This window comes from Xiphophorus couchianus, chromosome 4, assembly GCF_001444195.1.
Source record: "Xiphophorus couchianus chromosome 4, X_couchianus-1.0, whole genome shotgun sequence".
NCBI classification, from domain to species: domain Eukaryota; kingdom Metazoa; phylum Chordata; class Actinopteri; order Cyprinodontiformes; family Poeciliidae; genus Xiphophorus; species Xiphophorus couchianus.
Window position 1 is genome coordinate 15,900,749 of NC_040231.1, and position 19,892 is coordinate 15,920,640.

At 38.6% G+C, this 19,892-nt stretch overlaps 2 protein-coding genes across 2 annotated transcripts; both read right to left on the reverse strand.

The window, feature by feature from the left end:
- Positions 1-577: 577 nt before the first annotated feature.
- On the reverse strand, positions 578-10,287 carry slc38a7 (solute carrier family 38 member 7). The gene is made up of 12 exons (XM_028014138.1): positions 10,175-10,287; positions 7,758-8,116; positions 7,624-7,677; positions 6,162-6,306; positions 5,514-5,658; positions 5,341-5,439; positions 5,188-5,245; positions 4,995-5,109; positions 4,739-4,886; positions 2,720-2,919; positions 2,589-2,640; positions 578-2,031 (listed from the first exon to the last, which is right to left on the reverse strand). The coding sequence occupies exons 2-12, from the start codon at positions 8,004-8,006 to the stop codon at positions 1,929-1,931; spliced, it is 1,368 nt and encodes a 455-aa protein (XP_027869939.1). The 5' UTR covers positions 8,007-8,116; positions 10,175-10,287; the 3' UTR covers positions 578-1,928.
- Positions 10,288-10,966: 679 nt separating this feature from the next.
- Positions 10,967-18,593, reverse strand: got2b (glutamic-oxaloacetic transaminase 2b, mitochondrial). The gene is made up of 10 exons (XM_028014139.1): positions 18,424-18,593; positions 15,896-16,052; positions 15,664-15,792; positions 15,522-15,581; positions 15,276-15,437; positions 14,950-15,054; positions 14,626-14,776; positions 14,281-14,446; positions 13,541-13,691; positions 10,967-12,158 (listed from the first exon to the last, which is right to left on the reverse strand). Exons 1-10 carry the CDS (start codon positions 18,504-18,506, stop codon positions 12,036-12,038), a joined length of 1,287 nt encoding a protein of 428 aa, XP_027869940.1. The 5' UTR covers positions 18,507-18,593; the 3' UTR covers positions 10,967-12,035.
- Positions 18,594-19,892: the final 1,299 nt, after the last annotated feature.

Genomic DNA, 19,892 nt, shown 5'->3' on the forward strand with positions numbered 1-19,892 from the left:
TCCACAGAAAGGGAGCAACCAAAAGGTCAATGGAATATAATGGAAAGCTGAGTGGAAGGAAAACATAGTGGAAAAAGACACACAGAGTAATCAGCGTTTGTTGTAGGTTGAGACAAAGTCCATTTGAAGTGACAGGTACTTTTGGACTCGGTGCTTCCAGAGCCACCATGCAGATCTATACGAGAGACACAATGAAACAAACTGACCACGTATAGGGTGTAAATCTTAGTTTTACATAATATTCTGAAAAGCTAATGTCATAACAAAAAAATTCAGGCCATATGTGTTTAAGGAATCTGTATAGTCACATTTCACTTAACTAGTTTATTGAAATACAGCTGCATTGTTGAGAATGTGATGTTTTGATATTAAAAAGGACTATTTGGAATGGTATTTGGCTATATTCAAATTTTCACTCTATTACTATACATTGTGTGAAACTGAGGCTTTTAATAATACAGTATAAATCAAGTTAAATTACTCTTTAAATGGGGAATGCCAAAGAACCAAGACCAGTCCATTTCTACACAATTTTGATTAAAATGTATAACACCAAACATCTTGAGGTTTTTTTTTCATGTATTTTTTTATTAATCACTTTTTCACATGCTTTTAAAATTCATTGCTTTGAAAGGTTTTCAAGTAATTCTAAATAAAAACAAGGCTGACAGATCAATATTTGATTAGTGTTGATTTTTCCTGTAATAAATCAGATGAAGCAGAACCAAAAAGTGCATTAGGGAATATATAGATTAAAGAAAAAAAAATCCCAAATGCTTAGGCACAAAACTCAATATATATGAACAAAAGATGGAAACATGAGTTTAAATAAATACTCAACATTTTTGGCTTAGATTGCAGCAAACCAAACATACCATTTACAAAAAAGAAGAAAAAAAAGATATCTTTAAAGTGCTTTCCCTCATCTACAAACTACATCATTTTAGGAAAAGAAAAATAAAATAAAACTTCAGCGCTGACACACTAGAGTCTTCCTAACATTTACTACATCTTCCTTTAAATGTAAAAGAGCTGCAGTTATAAAGCACAGATGTCTGGACCATTTGGTGCCCAACGTTTGAAGTTTCCTTCCCTTGTTTTTCCCCAGTAAACGTGATTTCCTGATACATTTTAAGTTAATTTCTTAAAACTGGCTCCTTCAAGGGGTTTCCAACCCCAGTCCTCAGGGGCCAAGGTCACCCTGTGCGCAACACAAATGATTCAGATGACCTCTTCCGCAGGTCAATTAGTTGTTCAGTAACCAGTGAACCAGTCATTCTTTTGGTTGAACATGACACCGACCCGTGTAGACCGATTCTGGACACCCGGGTAATCGTGACAGAAGCTGCATTTAATCCAAGTAAGCTTAAGAGTTTTTACTCAAGCTGTTCAAAGTAAACAACAAAAGAAAATCTAAATAAATACATGATTTACTCAGTTTAAAATGTACATTAGTCTCGCCCCCACAGTTCAACTTTGGCTGAGCGCCGAAGCAAAATGCTTCACCTTTTATCCATCTGCAGCACCTGGATTTGATGACGGTGTAGGACGGAAACATCGTCACATTTTCAGTGATTAATGGCGACATGCAGGGTAAAACTCACAAATTGGTACAATTTAATTAATAAAAAAAAATCAATGTGATTATAAAACCCCTCCACCCAAAGTCCTTCTGCTCTTGTAAACCAGACAGGCGTCATGCAGAGTTGAGCGGTGGGGTGGAAAAAAAATTAATTAAAAGAAAAATCAGTCTGATTCCTTCCGGAAGCAGATAATGGTAGAAAAACAAAATGCAGTTTTTAAACTTCACTGAGAAGAAAAAAAAAAAAAAACACAACTAAAATCTGTCCATAGTGGTTCCCCAACCAATTCTCTCCAGAGTAGCAGCACGGTTCTTGTTACGGAGGAAACAGCAGACAGGATCCTTCTTAGTTCACAACGTCCTGGTAGATGGAGTTGGACGTGGTGAGGCCGAAGATGAAGGCTCCGAGTGTTACCATGGCAACGCCAAGGAACACCAATAAATGCCAGCTGGGAAATATCAAAACACAAAGGCAGAGCTCATAAAATAACTAAAATCACATACTTAAAAGCTGCTTTATCTGCATAAATATTGGTGTTAATTATCTGTAAACTACATAAAAATAAAAAACTGTAAACAAACACACATCCTTAACAGGTACTAAAAGGTTTAAATCAAAAGGTGTAGAAGTCAAAGATATTTATGTTGTACAATAGGGCATGGGCAATTTGGACCACAAATTTCACTATATGGCAACATAAAATAATAATAAAATTAAACTTCAGTCTTCTGAATTATAAATGTATCACTATAAATTGTTTTAAGCGCTAAAACGCCTTCGATACATTAAATTGTAGGTGAAAAATACTGCAGAGCAACACACCAAAGCATACGTTACAGCTCAATCGTTATTACTTATTTGTAATGTAGTTATACAAAATGTGTTTAATTTTAATCACTGAAATAGTTAAAGAACATGCATGTGTCCATTTTTCTAAAACTAAGTATATATATACATTTTACTATTATATAAAAACAAATGTTTGCAGAAAATAAGCAGCCTCACCTTTTAGTTCGAATGTCTGTCTCTGAAAGTTTGGCCTGCATCAAACACAAACCTGTGAAGTTAAAGAGACATAATGAGACGTTTAAAGCTCCACCTCGACCTGAACGAGAGCGCAGGACGCGCAGCGTTACCTGGGAACACGAAGATGAAGCAGGCCGCCAGTCCTCCGATCAGCGAGATGACGCGGCCGATGTCTGGGATGAAGAGCGCGAGGACGAGGGTGACGACGAACCACACCAGCGTCTGCAGGATCCTCCTCCTCCGCTCACGGCGAACACACACCTCCACCTGCTCGCCTTGGAAACGCAGCCACAGGCCCTCTACCACCGCCCTGCAGGGGCGAGGCATCGCAGGACAGAATGGGGTTAGGGTTTGTGATCGGGCTGAGAGACAAGTTAATTAATCTAATAAAATAAAGTTTTTTTTCAATGGGTTTCTATAATTCAGATTGATGTCAGCACAGCTAAAACATTTCATTTTCCATTTATACATCTCAACTTTGAATTCAGGTCTAGTCTATAATGGAATATTAGGGCCAGGCTAAGATTGTTATTTTTATTTACAAGAGTAAAAGCCACAATATTACAAGAATAAAGTCGTACAACAAAATCTAAATGATTTGACTGTAAACTTGAACTTTACCAGAATAAAGTCATAATATTAAAATACAGAAATAATTTTAAGAGAACTTCTACTTAAAAGAAATAAAATGAGGAATGTTTAGCATCTTGTAAAGTTATGATTTAGTAACTTAACTCATCAGTATCAAATTATTTTCAGCAGCAGGACTTTGAAACGATTGAGAAAATGACTGAATCTATTTTGAAGAAAGAGCCACACAGACTGAGCTGCTCACATCACATCTCAATATCTCAAAAATCTCATTAAAAGACTTTTGTCTTTGTAATTTTAATACTTTTTTGGCTAAATTGCATCTTCATCCTGCTAATATTATGGCTATGTTCTCATAATTAACCAAAAATTCTCATAGCCTGGCTTGAATAACACCCTGTTATTCAATTTACAGAAGAAATTATTCAAATGAAACTGCTTTATAGAAATATGTCTGTCTTTTGTATAATGTATATATTAAAATCAGATCTGCTATGAAATAAATCTGAGATTTTTAACCAAAGGTTGGGCAGAAAGTTTCATCTTGACTGAACATTCAGCGTTTATCCTGTAGGCGACTGTCCTATAATTATTAAACCACATCCAAATCTACTGTTAATGACTGAAGAGGATATGTGTTTATGTTAAAGATAATTATTTGACATGGATCTAAAAGAACTTTTTCATGCTTATGAAGTTAACGCACACTAGTTAAACTTCTTCCTCCTGACGTCTTTGGGTGTAAAATTGTATGAGACATTATTCACACATTCCCATTTTTGTTGTTTTTCTTATTATGCAGAATCTGAAATTTAAACTCTGGGATGCAAAGAAAGGAAATTTCATTGATACGCCTGACTATTTTATGTAATCTTAACAGGCAACCATCCCAAAATGCCAGGAAAAAAAACAAAAAAAAACCTCAGCTCCCAGTGATTTCTGTGAATCGAATGAAAACTCTTAGCTTTCCAAATAGAACCTTGAAAGTTTTTCAGTCAAGCAAAAGCAAAAATCTGTTTGTAAAGTGGAAAAACATCCTGTGAGTGGCGCCCAGTTTCTTTGTGTCAGCATAAAAAGCATAAATCAGATGACATTCCACTTCATGATTGCAGAAGTAAAAATAAAAAACGAGAAGTGATCCCTTAGTAAAGATTTAAACATTTTAAGAACTCAGAAATGTCATTTTCAAATTAATGCAGGGGAGATCAATTTGAGAAGTATTTTGCAGGAGGAAATAAAAATAAATCAGACTTTATGGAGGGAATGTTTCATTGAGGTAATCAAATAAAAAGAATCAGGATCTGTAATTAGATGCAATAATCAGATGCTTTTTCAAAAATAAGGGCGTTTCAAAAATGATAAATCCTGGCCGAGTCCAAATTCATGGGTTGCCTCCGTCGAAGCTTGATTACGTCACGGCAATGCAACGAAGGCTCCTACAAACTGACACTTTTAATTGTATTTTAATATTAAATATCCACATTGGCTTTAAAATATCTGTGCTTAACCCCCAAAGTTGCCTTTCCATTGGATCTTACCTGCCACAGAAGTGTAAAATGGGGTAGGAAGTCACCACACAGAGGACAATGAAAGCTCTGGCGATGGCCACTGCGATGTCATCAGGAGGGTAAGACATCAACACGTCCTGATTCACACTGGAGCCAAAGGTCAGGAAGCCGCAGACGCCTGATCACAAACGAGTTACAAACCAAGAGTCAATAATAATTCAACAGGAAACACATGAAGGGAAGCTGTACATTACTGTCAGAGAGATATAATTCAAAGGAAACCCACCTGTCCCTGTGTAGACAAAAAGGCAGATTATCATGCTGCAAGTGACTACAAACCCCCACGGTTTGATCGCCTTCGTCTTCATGCTGTTAAACACCGGCACACAGCTGACATGGCACTGCCGAGAGAAAGTAAACACATTTAACTCAAGTAACAAACATATTTTTAAAAAAGACGACACGAAATGAGGAGATACCTGGAAACCAAAGCATATGGTGGGCATTGCATTGAAAACAGCAGTCCAGGAAGCAGAACTGTGAACGACAACAACGATGGCTTAACAACGAGCAAAGAAAAGTGATGTGGATGCAGGCGAGTTGGGAAAAACGTTTATATTTTCAGGACTCACGTGACTGGAGCGTGGTCTGGGTTCATGTCTTTGTCTGGAAAGATGTACTTCACAATAACCACAACGGTAACGTACCAGGTTCCCATCACACTCAGAGCACTACAACAACAACAATCAAGTTGATCATCACACAAGACAAATCCAGAGCTAAATCGGGAGCAGATCCACTGTACCTGGCGTATTTCTGGAAGCTGATCTCTTTGGGGATGGACAGAGGCAGAATTACCAGGACTGCAGTGACGACGATGGTAAACTTCCTGTCTGTGTACCAGTGACCCTCAGGTGACCCGTCCGTTTCCTGAGCAGCAGCAGCGACCACTGCAACAAAAACAAATGTTTTTAAAATGTTTAGATTTTACCCTTAATTTAGTTCAGGGTAAAATATTCTTTTCAACAATTATTCAAACATGAGAAATGCTGAATCAAATCCCCGACTTCTGCAGAGTGTAGGAACATTCGAAATGTACAGGATGAAATGGAGAGAGTTCAACAAAAAAAAAAAAAACTGTCTGGAAAAACTGTTTTCTGTTTTCAGCCAGAAAACATTTCCGTCACCTCGACCAGAGGCAGACAGATCAGGATTTCTGCTTTGTCAGCATCTCAGAGACACAAGGCGTCACATGAGGAATTTACTGAGAGAAAAAGCTGAGCAGTCATAATGAATGCTCTTTGCACCCATTTAACATTCTGCATTTTCCATGTTACTGCTTAACCTGAGCATGTCAAAAATCTGTCCTGATAGATAAAAACATCTGAACTCAGAGAACCTAAAGTTCAAAGCCTCCAGTTATGAAGCCTTATTGATCAGAGACGATACTTACAACGATCCAACTGGTCGCCGATGACGATGAAGAAAGCGATGCATGTCCCAAACGTGTAGATGGCGATGGCCAGTTCACAGAGGATTCCTGTGACTTTCCCACAAGTGGCTCGAACAACTTCCTGATAGGTGCCCTCATTGCTGACCTGCAGAAACCAGGCAGCTGAATTACAAACATGTATTGAATAGATAAATTTATATAAAACACTTAATGAGTTGATAATGAAAACTTTTTATAGCGAGTTCTTCCTGCTGAATTGTTTGTGTGCTACAGATCCTGCAGGGCTCAACTTAGTTTTGTTATATCTGAGCTGTACAGGAACAGAAAGTCTTGCATTGTTACAATTCTGCTTGTCGTGATCAGGAACAGAAAGAAGACACAGAAATTTTATTGCCAAACAACGTTGCTTCTTGAAAAGATTTGAAGTCTCTGCTTTTGCCTGGCGAACTTTAATCTGTTTTATTAGGATTGGCTGTGATACACCGACACGGGGTAGAGTATAGCTGTCGATTGGAGGGAAAATGAAGTTTTCCATTTATCTTTAAACACAAAATTGTTTAAAGTGGAGCATGCCTTGTTTACACAGACACCACTAAATAAAATCTAGTGTAACTAAGTGGGTCACGTGAACTCACTCACATCATGTTCGTGTGATTTAAAATCCTGTCCTGTGAAGGACGGATGGATTAGACCGGCGTATTGGACCACAAAGAACAAGGAACACACTGATCAGGGATAAAACGGTTCAGCAATGATCAATCCAGAATCAGAAAATGTAAAGATTATGGCCAAACTAAAAATGCACCAACCAAACAAGAGAAGCAGCTCATGTGGGAGAAACCAAGACTTGTACTTTTCTATCCTATTCAAAGAGGTTAGGTCTACAAAAATGAAACTTCACCATCATGAACTGCTCTGTGATTGTAAGGTGAAAAAGTAGAACAGGTATAAATATGTTTGCCAAATCTAGTAAATGTTGTTGCAGAACATGTTGCTGGTTCAGCAGAACAGATAGAAACAAAAAACATACTAGGCCTGTCGCAAAAAGCAATAAATCAATTAATCGCATGATAAATTTTAAAAAATCTCTATTTGCATGATTTTTTTTCCTCTTTCTAAAAAATAGAATAGAAGTACTTTATTCATCCCAGCAGGAAAATTACTTTAAATTAAACTGGATGACAGGAGTCTCAAGTCTGCTGCTTTGGTCTCAACTGGCCCCTTTACAATTTTACAGAGATTTCAAATTTAATTTATTTGCTATTTCTGTTATATTTATTTAGGATATTTAAAATGTCTTCCAAGTCCAACATTACATATTAATTCAAATTTAAAGTTTATTGGTCTTTGAACATGTGTTCTTGCTTTATTATGCCATTACCAATTGAAAACATCATCACTAAAACTTCTGCGTCAATTTATCATGCAGTAAAATTTAACATCATGACAGGCCCAAACGTACCTGAGAGCAATAGCCAAGGATCACCAGCCCACTGATGATGAAGATGAGCATGAACTGTTGCAAAAGCAAACCACAAAGGAAGTGTTCAAACGTTTCATAAACTTGTGAATATTGCAGTTCTGGTATCCGTTTACCATCTGCAGCATCACTCCTGCCGTCACTCCTCCAGCCATGCTGAAGGCAGCAGGAAAGTTGAGCAGTCCCGCACCCAGCGCGGCGTTCACCACGATGAAGACGGCACCCACAGCCGACACGCCCCGGCTCCCCTCTTCTGCCTCGGGGTGCCGGGCAGAATCCACGCTGGGGCTCTGCAGGAGCCTCGCTCGTTCTCCGGAGTCGCTGCTGATGTCGCCCCAGTCTTGAACGTCAGTGTTGATCGCCATGAGGAGAGGAGCCGAGAGACGACCGGCGTCAGCTGGAGGACAGCGACGTTCCGCTGAAGTTTCTCAGCTAACTGGAGGGATCCTGGAACGGTGAGGCCATTTACTTCACTCTGCAATCAAATATTGATTATTGGGATTGCTACATATGTGGGATTTCCTGTAAAACTCCACTCACTGATATGAGCAAGAGCAGTTCCTAGCAAAAGCATTACTACCCCTTGAAATTGTTCAAATTGCAAATTTCATTGTGCCATTTTGTGATTTTAAATGACAGTGCAACATCAAAATATTTTGCATAATCATGAAGTGAAAAAAAAATAGAAATTTTTTTTCACAAATAATCTCAAAACTACATCTTCAGGTCCCTTTTATGTAGTTATAAAAACAGACATGTGTGCCAAAGAACATTAGAAAAAACAAGGTCCAACATGCACAGCAGACGGGTCAGGGAGAAAGATGTGGACAGGTTTAAAAGCAAAAGTTAGGATATAAAACAATACTTAGTATTTATTTAATTCAGTTCATTTTGCAGCACAAATTCACAAGACATGGCGTCTCACACACACATTCCAATTAGTCCTACTTATCAAATAGCACAGCATGCTCAATTAAATATTTAAAGTAGATTAAGAAGTTTCTACCTAGCAGGGGTGCCCAAAGTCGGTCCTCGAGGGCCGGGATCCTGCATGTTTTAGTTCTCTCTCTGGTGGTAGTAACATCCTTTTCAGCAAGTCAATGTTCTTCTTAGGCCTCTAATGAGCCATCATTGGATCCAGGTGCATTAAACCAGGGAGAGAAGTAAAACAAGCAGGATGCCGAACCTTGAAGACTAACTTTGGGCACCCCTGACCTAAGGAAACCCAGAAGATTGCATCGAGTCACAGCTTTGCAGCATCCACTCGTCCTGAACCAGGAGTTAATTAATATGCCACATCACTATAAGCACGATGGCAGCAGATTCATAATCATGTGTAGAAACTTAAAGCTTAAATCCAATCCACAAATCTTTAAAAATAATTCTCTGTGAACGCTCTTCCAATCTGACTGAACTATTCTGCAAAGGAAAATAATCAAAAACTTCTGTCTGAAGCAGGGCAGGAAACAAATTCATGTTCTGATTTTTATTTGCAAATAACAGAAAAAGATTCATTCTTCTGTTTTGTTGCCTATTTGTAAGGGTTTGCAGGGGTCTCAAACTCCAGTCCTCGAGGGCCGGCATTCTGCAACCTTTAGATGTGCCTCTGCTGCACCACCTGAATAGAATAATTAGGTCATTAAGGCTCTGGAGAACTGATCTATACAATGAGGAGGGAATTAAGCCATTTCATTCCAGTTTTTCGTACCTGTGGCATATCTAAAAACTGCAGGACAGTGGCCCCTGAGGACTGGAGTTTGAGACCCCTGGTTTATAGCATAAAACCTCATTAAAACGCACTAACGTTTTGGATGGACAAAATTTTTTTTGAAGGGGTCTGAATAGATTTCTAAAGCAATAGTGTCAAATAAATTTTAATCTCTAAAAGCTCCACTACTTCCCTCAATTCTAACCAATAACACATTATATAGGAAGCTGCTAAACTTTGATCACGAGTGTTTCCTGATAGACAGAAACCGGGATTTGGTTTACACTTCCCCACAAGTACAATTCAGCATATACTAGCGAAATTACAAAGAAACAGATTTAAATGGATACATTTTCCTTCCTTCGGATAAGATCCGAACAAACAGGGTTGGGGACAGGAAAGAACAGACAAATGTCATTAAACTTAAATGTGAAGGCAGAACGCAATAATGGATTGAATCTTTGCCTTTATTTTCATTTTCCATGCACATTGCGTCTCTGTGTAGCGACACTTTAAAATGTTAGCTTTAAAGACATTCGTTTTAATCATTCCTATTTCAGGAACGATGTGAATCAATGAACGGCAACTAATGACGGAAAAATAACACACGACCTAAATTTGGTTTCCTTCTGCTTCCCAACAGAAACACGCCGCGGGCATTTTTATGGTTTCGCTCAATTAAATCAGTGCTTTTCTTTTACCAACAGCCTCGGCGTTTTTCAGGGCACCAGCCATGCCCTTTGTTGTTATGCTAAGCTAGCAAACGATATCTGAACGTTAAATACGAATAACAATCAGCAACAAAACACATTAAAACACACCAACCTGATTTAAAGGTACTGTGTCCCGTCAGCTGCCAAGGAAGGAACAGCAAAACGCCGACACCGTCTCCATCGGTGCCATCTTAGAGAATGATGGCGCTTTTAGCTGTAGCGGAACTGACGTGTAACTGCCACGTGACGTCTTCTTTGTTGGAATTCTGGTTGTTGTAGTTTTTCATGATTTGATGAGATTACCGTACCAAGAATGCGGAAATGATCGTATTATGCGAGTTTAAAATATCTTAATATAGTTATGATTAATATTTATGTCTTTGTAGAAGCATAGAAGGTGAAAGAAAAGTATTGGTAACATCCGGGTTTTGAAATCAAAGAAAATGTGAAAAATAAACTTAAGAAAAGGTCAAATTTAGGTAACGAACTGATAAAAATATTAATGATATAGAAGTTTTAGAATGATAGGTTGAAACTTTATTAATTTCAATAAAGTTGAAATTAATGTTGAAATTGATCGACGCTGGTAACAGTTCTTACTCTTCTAGAATTGCATAAGAAAATAATCTTATGTATAAATGTACTCAATTTAATGTTTAACATTCCAACATTAACACAAAACAGCAAGATAGAAAACACTGCAATTTTAAAAACCCATCTGAACTTTTAATAAAAATAATTTATATGCATCATATCTTTGTAAGAATTTGAATGCTCATTGGTCTAGGAATGTGCAAAGAAGCAGATAACATATTTATAGTTGGTGTGAATGGTTAAAAAAAAAATTGGCAGAAAAAGCCAAAAATGTTCCTTGAATACTGAAAAAAATTCAAATAAAGCCAAACATTTTTCTACAAGGATTTATTGTTTGTTCAGTAAGGTAGATGACCCATGTTTAGTTTCAGACAGGAAGCAGAGAATGGAGCCAAAGTTCCAGGAATATCAGCAAATGACACCACAATTGACTGAAGCCCTGCTTCAGGCAATTATAAGTGCCTGAAGCAGGGCTTTTATAAATGCCCTGCTTTATAAATGCATATTTTGATAGTCTCAAAACATTGATAGTCTCAATGTTTTGGCCATAAAGAGATTTAAACACTCAAGTATAGCATCAGGACAAATGAGACTTCTTCTGTACATGTTTCCTTTAGATTACATGGGGATACGTTTTGTGGTTTGATGACATGAAAATACCCATACGGCATAGAACCACCTCCAGTGAACTATACGCTAAATACGTCCATTTTACTCTTGACTTTTGTGCTCTTTCTTTTAACCGTGATGTCAGCTGAGAGATTGCTGCTCTGTGAAGGAAAACTGAAGATCTCACACAAACCTACAGGAAAAGTACAGAATGCAAATGAGATAACCGAGTCATTTTAAATACGGAGACTAAATAACAGAGGTTGATGAAATTAACAAAAGTGAACTGATGACCAGATAAATGCCTATTCTCACAGTAAAACCCAGCTACAAATTCAAATAGTGCCACACAGTTGATAAAGTGCTAAAACACCACCAACATAAATTAAAAAAAAACATATTTTCTAAAGATTTTCACAAAGCAACAAAGATCTCAACTTGCACCTAAAGCTAACATGCATTATCCCAAGTTACAGCGTAATGCATGAGGGTCAAGAGCAAATATTTAGAGGGACAGAAGTGCAGAGTCAGCAGCTGATTCCTCAGAATAAATAAAGACTATCAGCTCAGTCACAAACGTTTTGAACACGGCAAAAGGGCATCAGTTCAGTGAAAACTTGCAGAAAAACAACCGTTCCATGTTGAAATGATTATGACATCCAGAAGAGAAAAAGTAAAACCAAACATCGACCCGTCCTCTGAAGGTGGAACAGAGGGACACACAAAAAGCTCCTCAACATTCTGATTCTGTTCTTCCAGTGCGATATGCTCTACTTGGTGACCGCATGGATTCCCTCTGCCAGGTAGCCCACATTTGCGGTCGTCACACCCGCCATGGAAATCCTGCCGTCTTTGGTCATGTACACCGAGAACTCCTTCGTCAGGCGCTCAACCTGCAGGAAAACAAAAAAATATATAAAAACAAACATTCAGCATAGCTTAAACAAGTGCTGGTAAAAAAAAGAAAAAAAAAGAAAAAGAAAACAGACTTATTTTTTTACCCTTCCGCTGATCTTTGATTTAATAATCAGACAGGCTGCACCAAATTGGTGCTTTAGTGCCTTTTTTCTTCAGCAGGGCCTCAAACTGAACCCTTTAAAGGTCACCTATTATGTTTCCTCATACTAGTTGGTATAGGTATGTGGTCTATACTAAACATGTTCATCACATTTTTGCACAAAATCATTGTTAGATGATGAGATTTTAGTCTGATCAGTTCTGCATCATTCAGGATGAGATTTTTCAGAACCTCATGTCACTTTAAATCCAAACAAGCTGCTGCTAGTCATGACCTCAACTCAGTATTTACACTCACATGTGAAAATGGCTGCAAACAGATATGCAATTATACAGCCATACATCTTTAAATAGCAGAAGTGGAGCCTCCTGCACAACCAACAAGAATGTTGGTTTCTGAATAGTAAATCAACAACAAATCACTTGTCATTTCCAGCAGCCATTGTACAGTGGTTAAACCACCTGACCAAACGTCCTGGAGCCCCGATTGAGTTGCTAGGTAATAGGGCTGGGCTTGGCTGGGGTTGCTAGGTAACAACAAAGTTCCCATCAATTGTGTTTTAACAATCAGGAAGTTTTTGAAATAGCTAATTTTTCTGACAAAAACATTAACATATTGCCAAAAAACTGGTTTGTGTGGGGGTTACTTTAAGTGCATGAGCTTTTATAGAAGCAGCACAAACTCAACAGAAACTCAAGTATTAAAACATGAAAAATGCGAGTTTGAATAATAAGTCCACTCTAAAACCATTAATTAAGCTGCTCTTATAACCAATTAGCTCATCTATAATTTGAATATAGTATCATAAATGCAGACTGCTATTATCAGGTAATAGATTTATATTTATCTATGGGCTTACATAGAGTTTGTCAGTTTGAAAGGGTTAAATTTATCAGAGCAGATTATCTAGTAATGGAAGGATGATGCATCTCTCTAATGCTGTGTCTCAACTTTTCAGTATTTTCTTGGCTAAATATTCTAATATTGTTTTATCACATCTATTTTATCCTCAAACTTCTCAATTTTTAAGCTCAATATGCAGGACTAGCTGATTTCCAGGAAAATATAAATCCGAGTCATCTAGAAGGAAGAAAATCTTTTGAAGAACCCTTTTGAAAATAAAACTACTGATAAAAACTATTTTGAAAGATCTGATCTGGCAGATCTGGCTCCATTAAACCCAAAATATTAATTAGTTGCAGTTTTATATTTTTACCCAGTGGATTTCCATAGAGGGCGCATTATTCCTGCTTGTACCTGTTCGGGTTTGAGGCCGGTGAAGCAGAACATGCCGATCTGATCGGTGACATGCTGCCAGTTGTGGGAGGAGCCCTGCTGTTTCAGACCCGCCACCAGCTGCTCCCTCATCTTAATGATGCGGTTGGCCATGCTATGGACTTCCTCCAGCCTGACAGCACAAAACAGAACAAGAAAAACCTGTTAAAACAACAAGGTGCCATGGCACGTCTACCACTTCAGTTTTATTCTTATTACAAATCTAATCGTTACAGTACAGCCACAAGATTCAAGATATTTTGATGGGATTTTGTGAAATAGAAACACATAGTAGCAGAAAATTTAGTGAAAGGAAAATGTTTTTAAAAATGTATTCTGAAAAATGTAGAATTCTAATTAGGGCTGAGGCGACAAATTAGATTAATTGTAATGACTCAACTATTGAAATAGGTGGCAGAATGTGGCAATTTTCTTATGAATTGATAAATCGTCACAGTAAATAGATTAATCAATACTATACTAATCATCTGTTGCAGTCCTAATGAGCTGAATAAAAACACTTTTTTTATTTGTGAAACATGTTCCTCAATCCTTCCTACTCAGCTATGCACTTACAGACCTGGTCTATTACACAAAATATATGGAAGTCTATGTCTTAAACCTGACAAAATGTGGAAAAGTTCAGGTTGTTGGAAAACAATCCAGCTTCTGGGAGATGTCTGCTTTCGGTTCAGGTTCAGCTTCTGTGTTAATATTTTTACCAGAGCGAGCGCAGATCTGGTGTGTTGAGGATGGTTGCAGCAATTCTGGCGCCGTTTATCGGTGGGTTGGAGTAAATTGGCCTGATCAGGATCTTGAGTTGGGACTCGACTCTCTTGGCCTCTTCTGCGTCTTTGCACACAACAGTGAAGCCTCCCACACGTTCACCTGTGGTAACCGAGAGAACAGAGTCAGGCAGAGCCGAGGCTCCATGAACTATCAAGGGAAAACACTCTGCCTGGAGCTACTTTAAACTCAGATGCCCACAAAGTTTTGCCACTAGGTGGTGACAAAAAAAACAAGCTTTTGCTGCAGGTGTTGCAGTCTGCTATGATCTTTATGCACACCGTAGAGTCCCATGTTCTTGGCGAAGGACTGAGACAGCACGATGTTGTGGCCCGTCTCGATGAAGTGCCGAACAGCCCAGGCATCACGATCAATGTCGCCGCTGGCGAAGCCCTGGTAGGCCATGTCGAAGAACACCAGCAGGTTCCTTTTCTGTGAGGTTCAACATGCAGATAAGAAGCTGTTAATATTTGAAATGATGACACGACAACTTCCTAATGTAAAGCTTATATCAGTCATGGAAGTCTTTGTTAGAGAGCAAGATCATAACAGCAGCAGGTTTATCAAGATGCTCCTAGAACCGGAGCCAGGTGGTCATTTCTCACCTTCACGATGTCGCTGATCTCCTTCCACTGCTCAGGCCTGGGATCCACGCCGGTCGGATTGTGGGCGCAGGCGTGCAGCACAATGATGCTCTTCTCTGGGATTTTCTGCAACACGAAATGAGTACCTGGAGTATTAAAGACCATTTTTATTTAATGATGATTTCAGAGTTTAGACTGTGTTTTTTTCCTTCACACTTTGATAAACCTTGATTCTACAAAGCTTGAGTGCTAACAAGCTAAGGTTGAATTAGAGTGAAACTCAACCCCTCCTCAGATAAATACTCTTAATGATCTAAATGATCATTTTTAGCTCCACCCTAACTCACAGAGATGTCGTCCAGGGCTCCTTTGAAGTCGAAGCCGCAGGTGGATGGGTCGTAGTATCTGTACGCTTTGAGCTGCATGCCGGCGTCTCTGAAGATGGGTGTGTGGTTTCCCCAGGAGGGTTTGGGCAGGTACACATCATGTGGACCTGTATGGAACCGAGCCTGAGACACAGAAACAACAGATTATACAGCCAGAATGACCTTTAACCTGATTCTCTTTATACTGACAGTAAAACCAGCACTCACCAGGTAATTTCCCCCGATGCGCAAGGATCCAGTTCCTGAGATGGTCTGGACAGTGATGCTCTGAAGGAAGGTAAATTTTACCCCAACTGTTTGATTGTGACACACCAAGGTCTAGATTGCTTTATCAGACACCATAACTTACTCTGCCGCTCTTCAGCACCTCATTGTCGGCACCGAGCGCCAGCTGGGCACAGGCCTTGGTAAATTCACCAAGACCACCGATGGGCAGGTACTCCTTATCCAGCTGTTTGGATGCCATCAAAGCCTCTGCCTGGAGAATAAGCAAAGAGAAGTAAAGAAACACACATTTTTTAAACCAAGAGCATTGTGAAAATGAAAAAATAAATAAATAAAAAGCAGATTGACTGTTTTACCTTACGAACACAGCTGAGCACAAAAGGTTTCCCCTGGTCATCTCTGTAGGCTCCCACGCCGAGGTTCATCTTCTTTGAGTTGGTGTCCCTCTTGAAGGCCTCCGTCACCCCCAGGATGGGATCAGGGGGACCCATCTGCACTCCAGCCCACCATGAGCTGCACAAAACAAACAATAAAAATGGATGCTAACAGGACATCAGCTTTCACCCAAACAAAACCCAAAGTAACAACAAAAAGGTTGTTTGGAAGCTCTTACATTCATGACTATAAACACCAAACCACCTTTATACAACAGTGTCAGTCATGATCCTGCTCACTGAAGTGATTCTATCCGCCTACTTAAGTTTTCCCTTCATGTGACCCCACTGAGCTGGTGACACATGAACGACACATGCTGTGTTTCAGGAAATTAACACAATCCAATTAGCCGTTTCAAAGTCCAAAAACAAGAAAAGAAAGTAATCTGGATGCAAAATACAACTTAGGACTGAAATTATTTCCACATTTACTCACTAGAACAAATGAGTGGAAACTGAAAATTGTAGTAATGGTGAATATACAGATATTTACTGAGGTAATTTCAAGGACATGGACTTCAACCCTGCAAGGGGGTTAGGATCAGACCTTAGGGATTTTAAAATGCAGATGACAAAGGTGGGCAGACCTGTCCAAAGAAATGCAAGCATGTTTCTTTTTCTTGCTCTTTTCGCCTCTACTCAGCTTTGTTTTCTTGGAAGTCAGCCATAATGTTTCTAAACAAGGTTTGCATGTTTTCCTATGGAAACACAATGAAAAGTATCTGAAATGTTGTCCAAGTTATTTTATTGACTTCAATTAAATAAATAAAAGAAACCAAGTCTGATTTACTGCCGCCCATCTGACCGTTTAAGACTCGTCATGCACAGGACGGCAGAGAAAGCTGCAACTTTGAGCGTTGAAATCCAGTTAGGACAGCATTGAAAATGATGCAAATACTTTAAAACACATTAGGCTACATTAATATCATCATGAGTTGTATACAGATTTGATATAACTCAACGATTTATCTAAAAGAACATTTGAAAATCCAAAAACATATCTCCTGTGTGAGTAAATGGAAATAAAAGTTGCTACACGTGACCTCAGTTGCACTCCTTCCCTTATTCGTTGTCTCAGGTTTCTTCTACTTTGTGAAACATCTGAACTTTGTAGCTAAATTTAGGAGAGAACTTCATGCAAAGGGCAAAAGTCTCAAATTAATGTTCAAACACTAGATGAATTTATTATAATACACTTAATTTCTTGGCGGGCATGTTGCACAAAACCTCAGCTTAGTGAAGGGTATCCAGATTATGTGCAATACTTGCAAGGTTAATACAACTAGAGCCATTCAAAATATCCCATAGTTACACTTACTATATGAATAAAATCTATATGAGAAAATAAAGGCTTGGTCAATTATACAAAACATTATGGTTGGTGCTTAAAGAGGCTGTCTGGTTTTAACCAGCAGACCAGACTGCACAACTTACCTTCAGTAATCAATAGATCAAATGCCTTTTGGCTAGATGAACCATTTTTTTCCCTTACCAAATGACTTCACAGCTCATTTAACACAAGCATCCTGTTTAAGAAGAAACGTATGTGCTTGAATACAATACAGCATACAATTTATAGTTTAAACTTGGAAGGAGAATACTGTGTGTATAGTACGTTATTAATCTAATAAATCTTAATTTAAAGTGGTGAATTTTATTTTATTTTGATCGCAGTTGTCTGAGCCGACTGGAGCTAATCGCTTACCCTCCACGAACTACTAACTCAAAGGACGAACTGGCGTTGCTTTCGCTTCCCGTGTTTAGCCAATCACCGATCAGAGGTGGAACCCAGTAACCTATCAGCGCGCAGAGGCGAAGAGTTAGCCAATGAGCTCACGCGGGTTCACTGATTTGAGGTGTCCGGGGTTTCCTATGACGTTGCGTGGACTTTAACGCAAAAACTCTGCTAACGGTTTACTTTATTAGAAAAAAAAATGTCACTATTGAAGGCAACGTAACTTAAGCGGTAATTATTATGAAAAGCACGCTAACTATTCCAATTATTTCCCTCCACATGGATGCATTCGTCTCCACGGGGTTTGTGTGCCACGGACCAACCAACGTGACTTCCACCAAACCAACTGTAACAATCACTAAATTATGAGTTAAGTAAACTCTCAGAGGATTCCTTGAAATATAAAGGAAAAATCTGGTAAATAAGAGAGAGAAGCGAACCACCACACCGATGCTAGCGAAAGCCGACACACCGCGGCCTGCTGAAACCATTTGACCCCTGCCTGCTGCTGGTTAAACGGATAACATGGCCTCTTTATACACCGTCCTCTAAAAATGGTTCGTAACATTTAAAAGTGACTGCGCATTTAAAGAGCAAAAAAATACTAATAATCTGCATCAGGTGTTAGGTTAAACACTAAGACGTAGACTGGTATAGGAGCTAAAAGCTCACTGTCCTCGGGTTACATGTGGGTTAGTTCGGGAGTGTGGTTCACCTGTTGCGGCTGGACAGAGCTCCCAGGGCCGGGGAGATGTTGCCCAGGCAGTGGATCACCTTGTTGGACTTGAGCAGAGCCATAGTTGCTGTGGTGCAGAGAGGAGCCTAGCAGGATGTGGACAGACGTGAAGGACAGGGGTGACCAAGCTGATACGCGGATACGCCTACTGTACGTGCTGACGACAGAGCTGAACGTCACAAGCGAAGAGGACCACGTTGATGGGAATTCCGTTTCGTTTTAGGGATACGTGTCGTTTGGCTTGCTTGAGCTTCACTCTGTGTTGAGATTAAAGTTCAATTAGTAAATTAATGAACGCGCCATCGTAATTTAAAATATTGCATAAATGTAAATTCAATTTTAAAATGTAAACGTATCTTGTAAGCCACACACAGATGTACTTAAACATTTAGTTCTGTTATTTCTACAGAATTCGGCTTGTAGCTACTGAAAACGCAATGGTTAGTTTCCAAAAAAATAGGTAATTAATAAAGACCAACAAAAAAGGATTTTCAATTCAGACATGTCACTCTACCTATTAAAACATGTCTTTGCGCTATATAGTACTTGTACAATACTTTGCACAACACTTTGTGCAAGTATTGTGCAAAGTATTGTACTCCTTTTGCATAAATACATGCACTATAGCACTTGGAGGTGAGCAGGACGTTGTACTGCTGAGGTGTCTAACTTATGTCTGCTAAAGATTTAACGCAAAACCAGACACACAAAACAAAAATATTCTCTACAAACTACCGTTACAACTACTGATAATAAGGAACGTATTGTGAATCAGAAACTGAGCTTTCAGAAAATTATTTAATCGAGCTCATCAAAAGTCAAACTTTTATCCAAAGTTTACCCGGCTTTTACTCAAAAATATCTATCAAAATCAACAGATTAAGAAGAAAACAATACATTTGTACAGCATCACATATACTGGTTAAAACTGACTTATATTTAAATAAATAAATAAATAAAGCAAAAAAAAAAAGTATTATTTAAATGACATTTAGGTTTATAAGTTGCAATTGTTCCCCTCATTTATTGTACTGATGTTCCACTAGAGGGCAATCTTAGACAATGAAGTATCGACATTAAAGTCGTTGCTCTGACAATGCCCATGTTCAGGTTGTCCTTATTTCAGAAGTGTTTTGGTGCTTGATGATTAAAATTGACCTGCGTGGATTCAAATATTTAAATAATAAAGCACTAAGAGATGGAAGGTATCTGGACCGGAACCACTGCAATGATTTCAGTTGTGACTGAAGCTAAAAATAATAATTAAAAAAAACCTTCATAAATGTACTTATTACGCTTATCTCAGTCAAAAGACAATTCATTTCAACTAGATGGAGAGTTTTCATACTTTAAAATGAGTGTTACTAAATTAAAATCACCAGACATTGCAGTGAATAATTATTTCCCCCTTGATTTCTTCTATTTTTGCTTTTTTACCTTACTGTTAC